This window comes from Chiloscyllium punctatum, chromosome 8 (genome assembly GCF_047496795.1).
Source record: "Chiloscyllium punctatum isolate Juve2018m chromosome 8, sChiPun1.3, whole genome shotgun sequence".
NCBI classification, from domain to species: domain Eukaryota; kingdom Metazoa; phylum Chordata; class Chondrichthyes; order Orectolobiformes; family Hemiscylliidae; genus Chiloscyllium; species Chiloscyllium punctatum.
Window position 1 is genome coordinate 76174210 of NC_092746.1, and position 13855 is coordinate 76188064.

The window sequence follows — 13855 nt, forward strand, 5'->3', positions numbered from 1 at the left end:
TCTGACTAGTACAACATCTCTATTTTTATACTTCATTCCTTTTGGAATAAAGGCTAACATCCCATTTGCCTTTCCTATTACTCACTGAATGTGGATGCTAGCTTTTTGTGACACATGCACAAATCAACTTTCTGCAGTCTTCCCACAGTTAAATAATTTTCACCTCTTCTATTCTTCCTGCCAAAATATATAATATCGTGCCTTCCTACATTATATTTCATCTGCCAAATTTTGCCCATTCATTTAGCCTATCTATGTGCTCTGTAAACTCTTATGTCATCCTCACTACTTGCCTTCCAACCTATTTTTGTATCATCCACAAACTTGACAATAATACATTCACTTCAAGCATCCAGGTATTAGTATATATTGAAAGTAAATGATCCCTGTGAAATACCAAAAGTTACAGCATGTCATCCTGAAAATTTCTCCTTTATCTCCATTCTCTGATTTCTATGAGTTAGCCAATCCTCAATCCATGCTAATATACCACCTCCAACACCATAGGCTCTTAAACAAAAACATATTTTGCTGGAGAAATTTAGCACATCTGGCAGTATCTATGTAGACAAAGCAAAATTATTTTTTGAGCTTTGAAGAAGGATATTTCTTCAGATCTTCAGCATCTGCGGTTCTTTGTGTTATTACTGTGGGCTCTTATCTTATTAAGTAGCCTAATGAACAGTAGATTATCAAATGTCTTTTGGAAATTCAAATGCATTACATCCTCTCTCCTGCTTGTTACCTCCTCAAAGAGCCATAATAAATTTGTCAGGAATGATTTCTCCTTATGAAGTCATGCTGGTTGTTAGATTGCATTATGTTTTTCTAAATGCTGTGTTATTAAGTCTTTAACAATAGATGCAAACATTTTCCCAAAGCCAGATGTTAAGCTAACTGACCCATAATTAGCTGTTCTTTTGTCTCCTCTTTGTTAAAATAAGAGTGTCACACTGGTACTTCTATAATCTTCTGGGACTTTTCCATAATGAATGAATTCTTGGAAGATGACTATCAGTGCATGCATTACCTCTACGGTTACCTCCTTTAAATTCCAAGTATGCAACCCATCAGATCCAAGTGAGCTACTGGTCTTTAATCCCATTATTTTCCCTAGCCCTTTTTCTCTAGTTCAAGTTATTTCTATGCCCCTTTTAGTGTTGAAATGTTGTTAGTATCCTGTGCCATGAAGACTGATAGAAGGCTCTTGCTATTTCCTAGCTCCCATTATTATTTCTCCACCCACATTCTCTAAGGTCTTTACACACACTGTTGCCTCTGTGTTCCTTTTGATATATTTAAAGAAATAATCTGTTGTGTGATGACTAACTCTAGAATATATTACATCTAAAGTGGGATTATATGTTATCAGTTGTTTTTATATTCAAAAAAAGGTTGCAAACATTAGCTTTTTTATATAGATCAAAATTCAAGTTATTTGTACTATTTGTAAATAAATGGTTGAATGAGTGAAAAAAAACAACTGAATTTCGATGTAATTGAAGCTCAATGATTGTGCAATCTTGACAAAAGATGTTTCAAGTGTATTTTAAGTAAAGGAAATTATTGTTTTGTTGATTGATTCATTTTAAATCACTAGGCTTGTGCCCCTCTATATCATTGGCGAACCCTGAAGTTGACTCAAGAAAAAGACCCAGTTGGCACCTGTTATGTGGCAGTTCAGAATTTCAGTGTTTATGCAGAATATTCTCCATGTCGTTCTAGTAAGTTGATAATTGATGAGAATTTCTGTGTAATTTATGTAATCTACAATATTCGCCTGTTCCTTATTCCTTGTTCTTATAATGTACCTCCTTTGTAAGTTAAACTTACAAATTAAAGTTTTCAGGTAGCCCATATCCAAAGTTGGAAACTAGTAACATGTAAAGTAAGACCACTTCGTAAAAATATGCAATCATAAATTCTCAGTTACATTCCAGTGCTTGACTTGGAAAATATTTTAGAAGAATGTAGTGCAACATGCTATTTTAAAAACATTCATAGCATTTTATGGAATCATAGAGTCATAGAGTTGTACTGCTTTGAAGCAGATCCTTTGGCCCAACTCATCCATGCTGACCAGATATCCCATTTGACAGCAGTTGCCCATATCCCTCTAAATTCTTCCTATTCATATACCTATCCAGATGCCTTTTAAATGTTGTAATTGTACCAGCCACCATCACTTCCACTGGCAGCTCATTCCATACATGCACCGCCCTCTGTATGAAAACGTTGCCCATTAGGTCCCATTTAAATGTTTTCCCTCTCACCTTAAGCCTAGGCACTCTAGTTTTGGACTCCCCTTGAAAGACCTTAGCTGTTCACCATATCCCCATGATTTTATAAACTGCTATAAGGTCACCCCTCAGTCTCTGATGCTCCAGGCTAGTTAGCCTAATCTATAGCTCAAACCATTCAACTCTGGCAACATCCTTGTATATCTTTCTGAACCCTTTCAAGTTTCACAACATCCTTCCTTTAGCAGGGCGACCAGAAATGAATGCAGTATTCCAAAAGTGGCCTAACCAATGTCCTGTACAACGGCAACATGACCTCCCAACACCTGTACTCAAAGCATTAAACAATAAAGGAAAGCACACCAAATGCCTTCTTCACTATCCTGTCTACCTGCAACTGCACTTTCAAGGAACAACGAACCTGCACTTCAAGGTCTCTTTGTTCAGCAACACTCCCCAGGACTTACCATTCAGTGTATAAGTCCTGCTGTAATTTGCCTTTCCAAAATGCAGCAACTCACATTTATCTAAGTTAAACTCCAACTGCCATTCATCAGTCCATTGGTCCATATGATCAAGATCCTGTTGTACTCTGAAGTAACCTTCTTTGCTGTCCACTACAGCTCCAATTTTGGTGTCATCTGCAAACTTACTAACTATACCTCCTATGTTCACATCATATGCTTACAATTAAAAAGTAGTGAACTATGTTGTTTGAAAAATTTTGGGTAGTACATATAAAGAATAAATATGCCAGGAGAATAAAACAAGAAATAATGTTTCAATGTTGTTAAAGTAGCTTTGCTATCAATCTATCTTATGCTCATAAATGTTTCTAATATTTTAATATAATTGCTAATGAGAATGCAGTTCCATTCATTACTATAGACACTGCAAACATTTTAGAAATATTATTCGAAATGTGAGATTCAATACACTAATTTCATAGGAACTTATGCTGCATAAGATAGTAAATCACATATGATGAAACATGTACACTAGCATTCTATATGGTGGTGGTCAAATCCTCTGCAGTCAGCATCACTTAGGAATGTAAAATATTGAACTCCATGGCAATTTTTCATGTTTTCCACAGATCCATGTGTTATGTTTTCTCTTCTAATTTAACATTCCTCAACTTCCTAGATCTTCAGGTGCTAGGACCCAGGCTAGGTAATCCCATGATTTGTTTGATGGAGTCAAACATGTTAATCAAAGCTATGGTTTAAATTGCTGGTACTCTGCTTTGGCCTCTAAGTCAGAAGTCACACAACACCAGGTTATAACTCAACAAGTTTATTGAAAATCACAAGCTTTTGGAGCACTGCTCCTTCGACAGATGAAGTGATGTCACATGATAACGCAGCAGTGCTCCAGAGGCTTGTGATTTGATATAAACCTGTTGGGTTATAACTTGACATCATGTGGCTTCTGATTTTGTCCACCCCAGTCCAGCACTGGCATCTCATATCATGAGCAATATGCTAACCACTGTGATGAATCAGGTTATTCAAAGAACTGAAGCTGTTGCAAAAAAATCCCTAATCTGATATATGCTTAGAGATGCATTAGAGTTTTTAGTTTAAGTGAAGAAGTCACTGCGATGAGAATTTACACTAAAATGAATCAGGTATAATTTCCTACACTGCAGCATTTATTAGGAGTAACATTTTAATGAATTTAGAATGATAATGTACTAAATGTGATGGAGTGCTCAAAATTTAAACAGCTTTGAACAGCAATTTGATTTTTAACTTTGCCTAATCTCATCAGAAAAGCTGTGATATTTTTCAGTCAGGGTTCTGGTGGATAGATATCTTTGCTGTAGAGGAGTGGATTCTAAAGCCAGTGCACATGAAGGTAGTTTAGCTTGTCAGACCTAAGTCAACTCAGATCCAGGACTTCTCTATAGCAGTTCCTCAGGCAATGTCCTAGGTCCAACCATCTTCAGTTGCTTCATTAATAACTTTCCCTCCATCTTAAAGTCAAAATTGGGGATGTTTGTTGACACAATGTTTACAACCATTCATGACTCCTCAGATACTGAAGCAGTCCTTGTCCAAATGCAGCAAGATCTGGACAACATCTAATCTTAGGCTGACAAACAGCAAAGAACATTTGCATCATACAAGAATGAGGCAATGACTATTCCCAACAGGAGAGAATCTAACTATTTCCTCAATCATTCAAATTTAATGCCATCAATATCTTAGGGTTCACCATTAACCAGAAACTGAACTGGATGCTACATAAATACTGTGGCTAGAAGAGTAGGTGAGGGTTTAGGAGTCCTGCGGTGTGTAACTTCCCTTCTGACTCCTCATAGCCTGTCCACCACGTACAAAGCACAAGTCAAGAGAGTGATGGAATACTTCCCACTTGCCTGGGCGAGATCAGCTCCAATAGTACTCTAGAAGCCTTGACACTATCCAGGAAAAAACAACCCACTTGATTGGCACCATCTCCACAAACATCCATTCCTCCCACCACTAAGATGCAATGCAGCAATTTAACAAGGATCTTTAGAAAGTACCTTCCAAATCCACAACCTGTACCATCTTTAAGGACTGGACAGCTGGTAAGTGGGAACACCACCACCTGCAAGTTTTTCTCCACGCAACTCGCCACCCTGACTTAGGAATATATCTTCACTATTGCTGGCTTAAAATCTTGGACCTCCCCCAGTGGCATTGTGAGTTTACTTACATCAAATTGACTGCAGCAGTTCAATTAGGCAACTTACCACCAGCTTTCTAAAGGACAACTAGGGATAAGCAATAAATGTTGACCCTGTCAGTGAAGCCCACATAGCATGAATGAATAAAGAAAATGATAGGGAATACATTGGATGACCCTGCCTTAGTCTAGATTGTTTTTTATATAGCAGACAGCATAATATTTGTACCAAACACCAGCAAAATAGGATTGCTCGCTGGTGCACCTGTATGTTTTTAAACATTTCTAGAAGCTATTAATGTCATATTATGGAGGCAAAAGGTAATAAAATCATGTGTGATTTATGCAAGTAATGTACATTTTATACCAATTTCAGATCAACCAGATCCTGAAGGTCAGGGTTTTTGTCAAGCAGGATTTAGCCTTGATTTTACCCAGGTAAACATGTCATTGCATTTTACTTTGTTTAATGTAGAAAACCTAACAGAAATCTTGAATTATATACCATTTGTGTATGTAGATGAAAAACAATGGCTTGCTCTGCAAGGTATATTCAGCTGCCTGCACTGAGAAGGGGTCGTGCCATTTAAATACTTGCTGACTTTTTGTTTTCAACTGGATAAAACTTCAAAGGTCAGATGATAGTGACACAGACAATCTTTGTTGACTTTAGTGGTGATATCATTTTCTGGTTAATGCAGGCCTTTCCAATAGTAATATAATAACTATGCTTGGATGTGAAACAAGACATAACACTGAGTATTAAGAACAAGTGTGAGGTCAAGGAAACAACATCTTGTACATATTTTGAAACAAAATGTGATTACCAAAACTTCATACAATTTTCCTAATACCACAATACTGCAGCATTTATTGTAATTTTAAAAATAGATATTATTTTGAATAGCATCTGGTTAGTCACATTATCTCTACAGTGTATATTGATAAGTGTTTAATAACAGAATGAATTAACAATCTGATCAAGCCCAATTTACTTGAGTAAAGTAGGTTTACAACAAAGTTTGCTACAATAACAACTCAAATCCATTGATTCAAAACAATATTAGCCATTGTTTCTGCAGTTTGAAAACAAAACAGAACAACATGAAGTGATGAAGTATTTCAGGACAGTTACCAAAGTGTGCAAGGGCAAGTGATTTTAAATTAATTCAAGTGCAGACGTTTAAAGCAATTGAGTATATATAGGTCAAGAAGGTTAACTTGGTTGAAAAGGAATATCTTAAACTGAGGGTAATGTGGGAGGTTTATGAGAGGGTGTGAAATTTGTGCTAAGCACCTGCCTGCAGTAAGTAAAATGAGTAAATTGAAAATGAAATCGCATACCACAGACTTTCAATATCCATGAAATACCCAAACATGAAACTTTGGAAATTACAGCATGTCCAGGCAGCTGTTAGAAAAGAGCATTCAGGAGTTCTGAAACCCTGATGTTTTAGATTCAATTGATTCACAACTTTTAGCATTATATAAGTCCGATGTTGCTCATATTTTTCAAGCAATTTCTGCCAGTTTAAATAGAGAAGAGCATGATACTATTATGATGCAGGGTTATAGAGTTGGCCTCATACAGACATCTGGAGCTTTTTTTGTGAAATATTGTGTTACTGTGCATGTCCCTTAGAACATATTTAACTTTCTGTGTTATGATAGCAAGCCATATAAACCTTATAGACAGGGTTATGATCAGACTTGAACTTTTTTCATTGCATTTAATGATATTCTCAATATCTAACGATATTCTTTAATTTATGTATGATTGGTCCACAACATATCTGCTTTGTAAATATTGCCAGCTAATGTGTAGAAAAAAGCTAACTTTGCACAATTTGATGATTTTTCTAGAATGGGTACCTGGTGCTTGGAGGACCTGGCAGCTTTTACTGGCAAGGTAGGTCAACAATATCTTTCACAGATTTAGTTCAAAATGGGGAAATACAAGCACAGCTGTGAATTAGGCAGTGTAATTGCAGAACAACAAAGTCACTATTAATTTAGCATGGTTGCCAATCATCCAAATTTCAATATACTTTGAGGGTATAATGTGATTTGATATTGTTATGTATTGATATGGCTGCTCAGTATTAGCCTCTTTAATTATTTTTATGCATAAATGTCCATTATGAGGAAACTTGATTACATTCTTTTTGCAAAGGCACAGGATAATGAGTAATGTTGAAATGTAAATCAAAGTGTGATCGAAAATATTCTGCACAGAGTAATTGTTTAATTATGCCATTCATATAATAGGAACATCTTAATGAATAGTGCAGTTCCCATTGTGTAGACTCAAATCAACCTAATTACCAAATGTTAGGTTGGACATGCAGAGGAGTCGAAGTAAGTCACTGATCATTCATGGGGCACTGCAAAATGCCAAAGTGTTGAAGATGATCCTAAGGTGTGCTGTGCACACGCTTTCCTCAAAATCCGAACTCAACTGAGCCAAATCGTGTCATGGCGCCAGCATGTCTAATTCTGATTTTCAGTTGAATGTGATTGGATCAAAAATGTCCCCATCAAGATTGTTGTGATATCTGCTTCATAAGACCATAAGATTCACTTTCAGAATTAAGCCATTCAGCCCATCAAATCTGCTCTACCATTCAATCATGGCTGATATGTTTCTCCCCATAACCCATGATCCCCTTACCAAACAAGATCTAGCTCTCTCTGTCTTAAGTACACACAATGACATGGACTCCACTGCCTTCTGCAGCCAACAGTTCCATAGATTAACCACCCTCTTGCTGAAGTTCCTCCTCACCTCAGTTCTAAAGGGTTACTTATTTATTTTAAGACTGTGTCCTCAGGTCTGAATCTCTCTTCTAGTGGAAACATTCACTCTGTCCAAGCGTCTCAGTATTCTTGAAGTTAAAATGAGATTCCCCCCTTATCCTTCCAAACTCCATCAAGTAGAAATCCAAAGTCCTCAACTGCTCCTCATATGACAAGCTCTTCATCCTGGGATCATTCTTGTAAACTTCCTCCAGAATCTCTGCAATGCCAGCACATCCTTCCTTAGATACAGGGTTCCACAATATTTCAAATGTGGTCAGCCTCAGCTGTATATCCCTGCTCTTTTATTCTAGCCCTTTCGAAATTAATGCAAACATTGCATTTGTCTTCCAGACTGCCATTTGAAACGTATATGTTAACCTTAAAATAATCCTGGACTAGGACACCAAAGTTTTTTTGTGTTTGAGATTTCTGGAGCCTTTTCCTACTCAGAAAATCGTCCATATCTCATTCTTCCTACCAAAGTGCATAACTTCACGTTTTCCCAGCTGCCACTTCATTGTCCACTCTCCTAGCCTTTCCAAGTGCTTCTCCAGTCTCCCTGCTTCCTCAACAAAATCTGTCCCTCTACTTATCTTTGTGTCATCTGCAAATGTAGCAACAATGCCCTTAGTTGCATTGTGCAGATCGCTAATGTAGAATGTGAATAGTTGTGGTCCCAACTCAGACCTTTGCAAGACTCCACTAGTCAGCAGATGCCATCCTGAAAAAGACCCTTTTATACCTACTGTCTGTCTTCTGCCAGTCAGTCAATCCTTGCCAATACCTTGCCCCAACACCATGGTGTTTTATCTTATTTGGCAGCCTCTTATGTGGCGTCTTGTCAAAGGCCTTCCAAAAATTCAAATAGATCATGCCCATTGGCTCTCCTTTGTCTAATCTTGCTCATTACTTTCTCAAAGAATCCTAATAGATTTCTTAGACAAGACCTCCCCTTGATGAAGCCGTACTGACTCAGTTCTATTTTACTGTGCACGTCCAAGTACAGCATCCACTCGTCCTTCATAACCACTTTAAAATCTTGGCAAGGACCGAAGTCAGGCTAAACAGCCTTAGTTTCCAGGCTTCTACCTCCCTCCCTTCTTCATAGGAGGTGTTATGTTATCCATTTCTGGGAACATATTTGACTTCAATGATCCTGAAAGATCACCACCAATGTTCCACAATCTTCTAAGCATGCTCCTTCAGATCCTTCCGTCTGGTCCAGGTGATTTATCCATCTTCAGATCTTTCAGCTTCTCCACTATCTTCTCCTTAGTGATGGCTACCACACTGACTTCTGCCTCTGACTATCTTGAAGTTCTGGTATGCTGCTGGTGTTTTCCACCGTGAAAATCGATGCAAAGTACTTACTTAGTTTCTCTGCCATTTCTTCATGGCCCATCACTATTTCTTTCGCTTCACTTTCCAGTGGTGCAATATCCACTCTTGCCTCTCTCTTACATTTTAGATACCTAAAAAAAACTCATACAATCTTATTTTATATTGCTAGCTTTCACTCATATTTCTTTTCATCACCTCTTCCCCTTAATGCTTTTTAAAATTATCCTCTGCTTTTTTTTTAAGGTTTCCCAATCCTTTGGCGTTCCACAAATCTTCACCACATTGTATGCTTTTTCTTTTGCTTTTATGCTCTGTCTGACTTCCCTTGTCAGCCATCATTGCCTCATCCTCCCTTCAAGTTTATTTCTTCATTGGGATGAATTTCTGCTGTGCCTTCCAAATTACTCCCAGAAACCCCTGCCATTCTTGCTCTACCATCTTCCCTGTTCTGCTCTCCTTCCAATTAACTCTGGCCAGCTCCTCCCTCATGGCTTGGTAGTTACCTTTACTCAATCATAATATTGTAACATCTGATTTCATCTTCTCCGTCTCAAACTACACAGCGAATTCTATCATATTATGGTCACTGCCCCCAGAGCTTCTTGCACCTTAAGCTCCCTAATCAAGCCTGCCATGTTATACATCACTAAATCCAGAATTACCTGTTCCCTTGTGGACTCTACCACAGGCTGCTCCAAAAAAGCATCTTGTAGACATTCCACAAATTCCTTTTCTCAAGATCTGGTAACAATCCAATTTCCCCAGTCCACCTGCATATTGAAGTCCCCCATTGTTATTGTAATCTTGCCTTTCTTACATGTCTTTTCTATTTCCTGATTTTCTTCCCCACATCATGACTACTTCTAGGGGGCCTGCACAGAACTCCCATCAGGTTCTTTTTCCCTTTTCAGTCCTTCAACTCTACTCTTGCAGATTCTTTACCTTCTGACTCTGTATCACTTATTGCTATGGATTTAATTTAATTTCTCACTAATAAGGCAATCCACCCCTCAATTTTCCTTTCAATGGGACACATGTCCTTGGATATTTAGTCCCCTGCCCTGATCCCCTTGCAGCCATGTCTCTGTGATACCCACAATATCATACCTGCCAACTTCAATCTGTGCTACAAGATCACTTACCTTGTTTCGTATTCTGTGTGCATTTAAGTACAACACATTCAGTTCTGCATTGACTGCTTTCCTTCACATAGGTGTCTCCTTAACTGCTAAGCTTGAAGTTAGATTCCTGACCTTTTCCATACTGTCTGTCCTGTTACTTGTTCTAGAAGCTTTAATAACCTCTGCTGGACCTGCCTCCATGTTTAACTTTTTCCAAGCAATTGAACCTATTCTTCCACTATTCAGTTTAAAACCCTATCCATATGGCCAGTGATTCGCCAGGATTCTGATCCCAGTATGAATCAGGTGGAGCCCGTTCCTTCAGAACAGCTCCCTCCTTCTCCAGTACTACTGCTAATGGCCCATGATTCTGAACTCATTTCTCCCACACCAATCTTAGCACCACACATTTATTTCTTTAAGCGTGCTGATCCTGTGCCAAATTATTTTATGAATCAGTTACTAATCCAGAGATTATTACCTTCCTGTTTTGCTTTTTAGTCTAGCCCCTAGCTGTTTATATTCCGTCAGCAGGAGCACTTTCTTCCTTCTGTCTGTATTGTTGGTGTCTACATGGACTACAACAACTGAATCTGTCCCCTCCCACTCCCAAGTTCCTCTGCAGTCCTTTTGAGAAATCCTGTACCTGGGCACCAGGCAGGCAACACAGCTTGGAGACTCTCGATTCTGGCTTTCGAGAACAAAGACAACTCCCCAACTTAAAAACTACATTTCTCTTTTCTTCCCCTTTTCACATATTTGTATTTTGCAAGGAATGTTGACTCAGATTTCAAAGAAATTAACAGCAAAGCTGGAGGATGAGACATACTAATCCAATTCATCTTGTATACTTCAAATGGAGGACCAGTATATTTATTTATTACTTTTTTTTAAGCCATTCTTTCCCTCTGGAAAGACAATAGCACATCTTATGTCATTGCTAAACTGTTCAAATAACATGATAGCATCTCCCTCCTTTTGTATGCTACTGCATTCCAATCCACTATACCTGTTTATTACCCAAGATAAAGTTTAATCATTATAGAATCTCACTGAAACTTCAGGAATAATATTATATTTGTTTGGTTTTCCCACTAGCATTTTAACAAATTAAAGGCACAGAGTGCACTATCACTTGTCTTGCAGTATCAGCATAAAAAGAACCTCCAATAAAATAAATCATCCAACAAAATAAATGGGTGTATATTTAATTACAGATACCAGGCTGTCACCCCAAATGATTCTTTCAGGATTTCAACACTGATTATAAAGACACCATTTTTCTCTCTTTGTCATGCCAAATGAGCCTGATGATTAGATTACTCTTGTATTACCATTTACTATCTATTATAATTTTTGATCATCCACGTAGAAGTAGATCAGTATTTTAATCATTTTGAAATGCTAACTTCAGATCTAAGCTTTAATTTTAGTTCCAGTTTTGTCAATTTGGATGACCATCTACCTAAACACAATCGGAGAAGATAGCAGGCCTGGTGGGGTATATAACTAGCCCTGTAATTTTGTGACAGCTTGTCATACAGTTATACAGCACAGAAACAGGTCCTTTGGTCCAACTGGTCCATGTCAACCAGATATCCAAAATAGATTTGGCCCCATTTGCCAGCATTTGGCACAAATGCTTCTAATCCCTTCATATTCATATACCCAGCCAGATGTCTTTTACCACCACTCTGGCAGCTCGTTCCACACACACACAACCCTCTGCGTGAAAACGTTGCACCTCAGGTCTCTTTTAAATCTTTCCCCTCTCACCTTAAACCAATGCCCTCGAGTTTTGATCTCTCCTAGCCTGGGAAAAAGACCTTGGCTGTTCACTGGATCCATGCCCCTCATGATTTTATAAACCTCTGTAAAGTCACCCCTCAGCCTCCGACTCTCCAGGGAAACTAGCCCCATCCTATACAGCCTCTCCCTTTAGCTCAAACCCTCCCAACAACATCCTTGTAATCTTGTCTGAACCCTTTCAAGTTTAACAACATATGTTCTATAGCAGGGAAACCAGGATTGAATGAAGTATTCTAAAAGTGGCCTCACCAATGACCTGTAGAATGCAACATGACATCCCAACTCCTATGCTCAGTACACTGACCAATGAAGGCAAGTGTGTCAAATGCCTTCTTCACCACCCTCTCTATCTGCGACTCCACTTTCAATGAACTGTGCACCTGCAACGCTCAGGCTCTTTGTTTAGCAACACTGCCCAGGGCCCTACTGTTAAGCATGTAGGTCTTGCCCTGATTTGCCCTACCAAAATGCAACACCTCACATTTATCTAAATTAAATCTGGCACTCCTCGGCCCATCTTGCTCCCTCAGACTCCTACCATTACTATCACTGCACTTCCTCGAACTGTACCTATTGTAGGAACTTTATCCCATCTCTCAGATTTTCTATCTCTACACCTGTTCAGATGGTACAACCTTCCACAATAGGGATCCTGTTATATGTGCCTTCCACACCACTCGGCTGCACCATTCTCACCATTTCTGACACCCCCAGTGTAATGCCACCAACAAGCGCCCCTTCCCTTCTGCTGGTCTTTTCAACATTCCAAAAGACCATTCCACCTTTGACGCCACGGTCTGCTTCTCAATCACCTCCTCCCCTTCACAAACCGTCTTCTATGCACTTGAGATGCAGCAACTCCATTTTTACATGCTGCATTGCCACTGTACAGTGCCTATAAACGCACCTTACACTAGCTTCCTTCAATTTTATAAATTGGATTTGCTGCTAATAACGCAATCTCCTGTAGACTGCAGAGAGACCGAACACAATTTTAATTACAGATTTGAGGGGCACCTCTGTTCAGTTTACAACTGTGCCTCAAGCATCCATTCACCTATCATTTTAATCCTTGTCTGTACTGTCCTACTGGCCTGTCTGTTGGAGCAAAGAACAAAGAGAAGTACAGCACAGGAACAGACCATTTGGCCCTGCAAGCCTATGCTAATAATCATGCTCTAACTAAATTAAAAACCAAACTTAGTCACTCTATATCCCTCTATTCCCTCCCTATTCATATAATCATCCAGATGCCTCTTAAATGTTGCCGATGTGTTTGCTTCCACCATCTCCTGTGTTCCAGGCTCCTACCACTCTCTGCATGAAAAACTTCCTGCACACATCTCCCTTAAACTTTCCCCCTTCCTTGCACCTGTGTCCCCTTGCAATTGAACCTTTAACCCTGAGCAAAAGCCTCTGACTATCCACCCTATCTTTATCTCATGATTTTGTAGACCTCGATCAAGTATCCTCTCAGATGCTGTCTTTCCAGTGAAAACAATCCCAGCCTTTTTAACCTTGCCTCATAGCCATGCAACCCTTGAGACCAGACAACATCTTAGTGAACCTTTCCTGCACTCTCTGCAAAGCTTCCATGTCATTTTGGTAGCGTGGCGACCAAAACTGCACACAATACTCCAAATGTGGCCTAACAAGGGCATATATAGCTGCAACATGTTTTACACTCTTCAAATGAAACTCAACATAAGTTTGAGGAGTAGAGCTTCAGCTTTTGATTAATCACTTTAGAGGCATTCACGTTCAACACTGATTTCAATTATTTTGGATCATCCTCTCAGCTCCCTTTTTTTAACTGTACCTATTGATACTGATTCTGCTATCTTAGTTTATTAACTCCTTCAGATGTAT

The 13855-nt window shown here is 38.8% G+C and overlaps 1 protein-coding gene across 1 annotated transcript in view; it reads left to right on the forward strand.

Moving 5' to 3' along the window:
* Positions 1 to 13855, forward strand: part of itga8 (integrin, alpha 8) — a 219569-nt gene that overhangs the window by 3927 nt on the left and 201787 nt on the right. The window contains exons 4-6 of the mRNA XM_072575823.1: positions 1601 to 1724; positions 5293 to 5354; positions 6780 to 6825. Coding sequence (XP_072431924.1) covers positions 1601 to 1724; positions 5293 to 5354; positions 6780 to 6825 — 232 coding nt within the window. The remainder of the gene's footprint in view (positions 1 to 1600; positions 1725 to 5292; positions 5355 to 6779; positions 6826 to 13855) is intronic.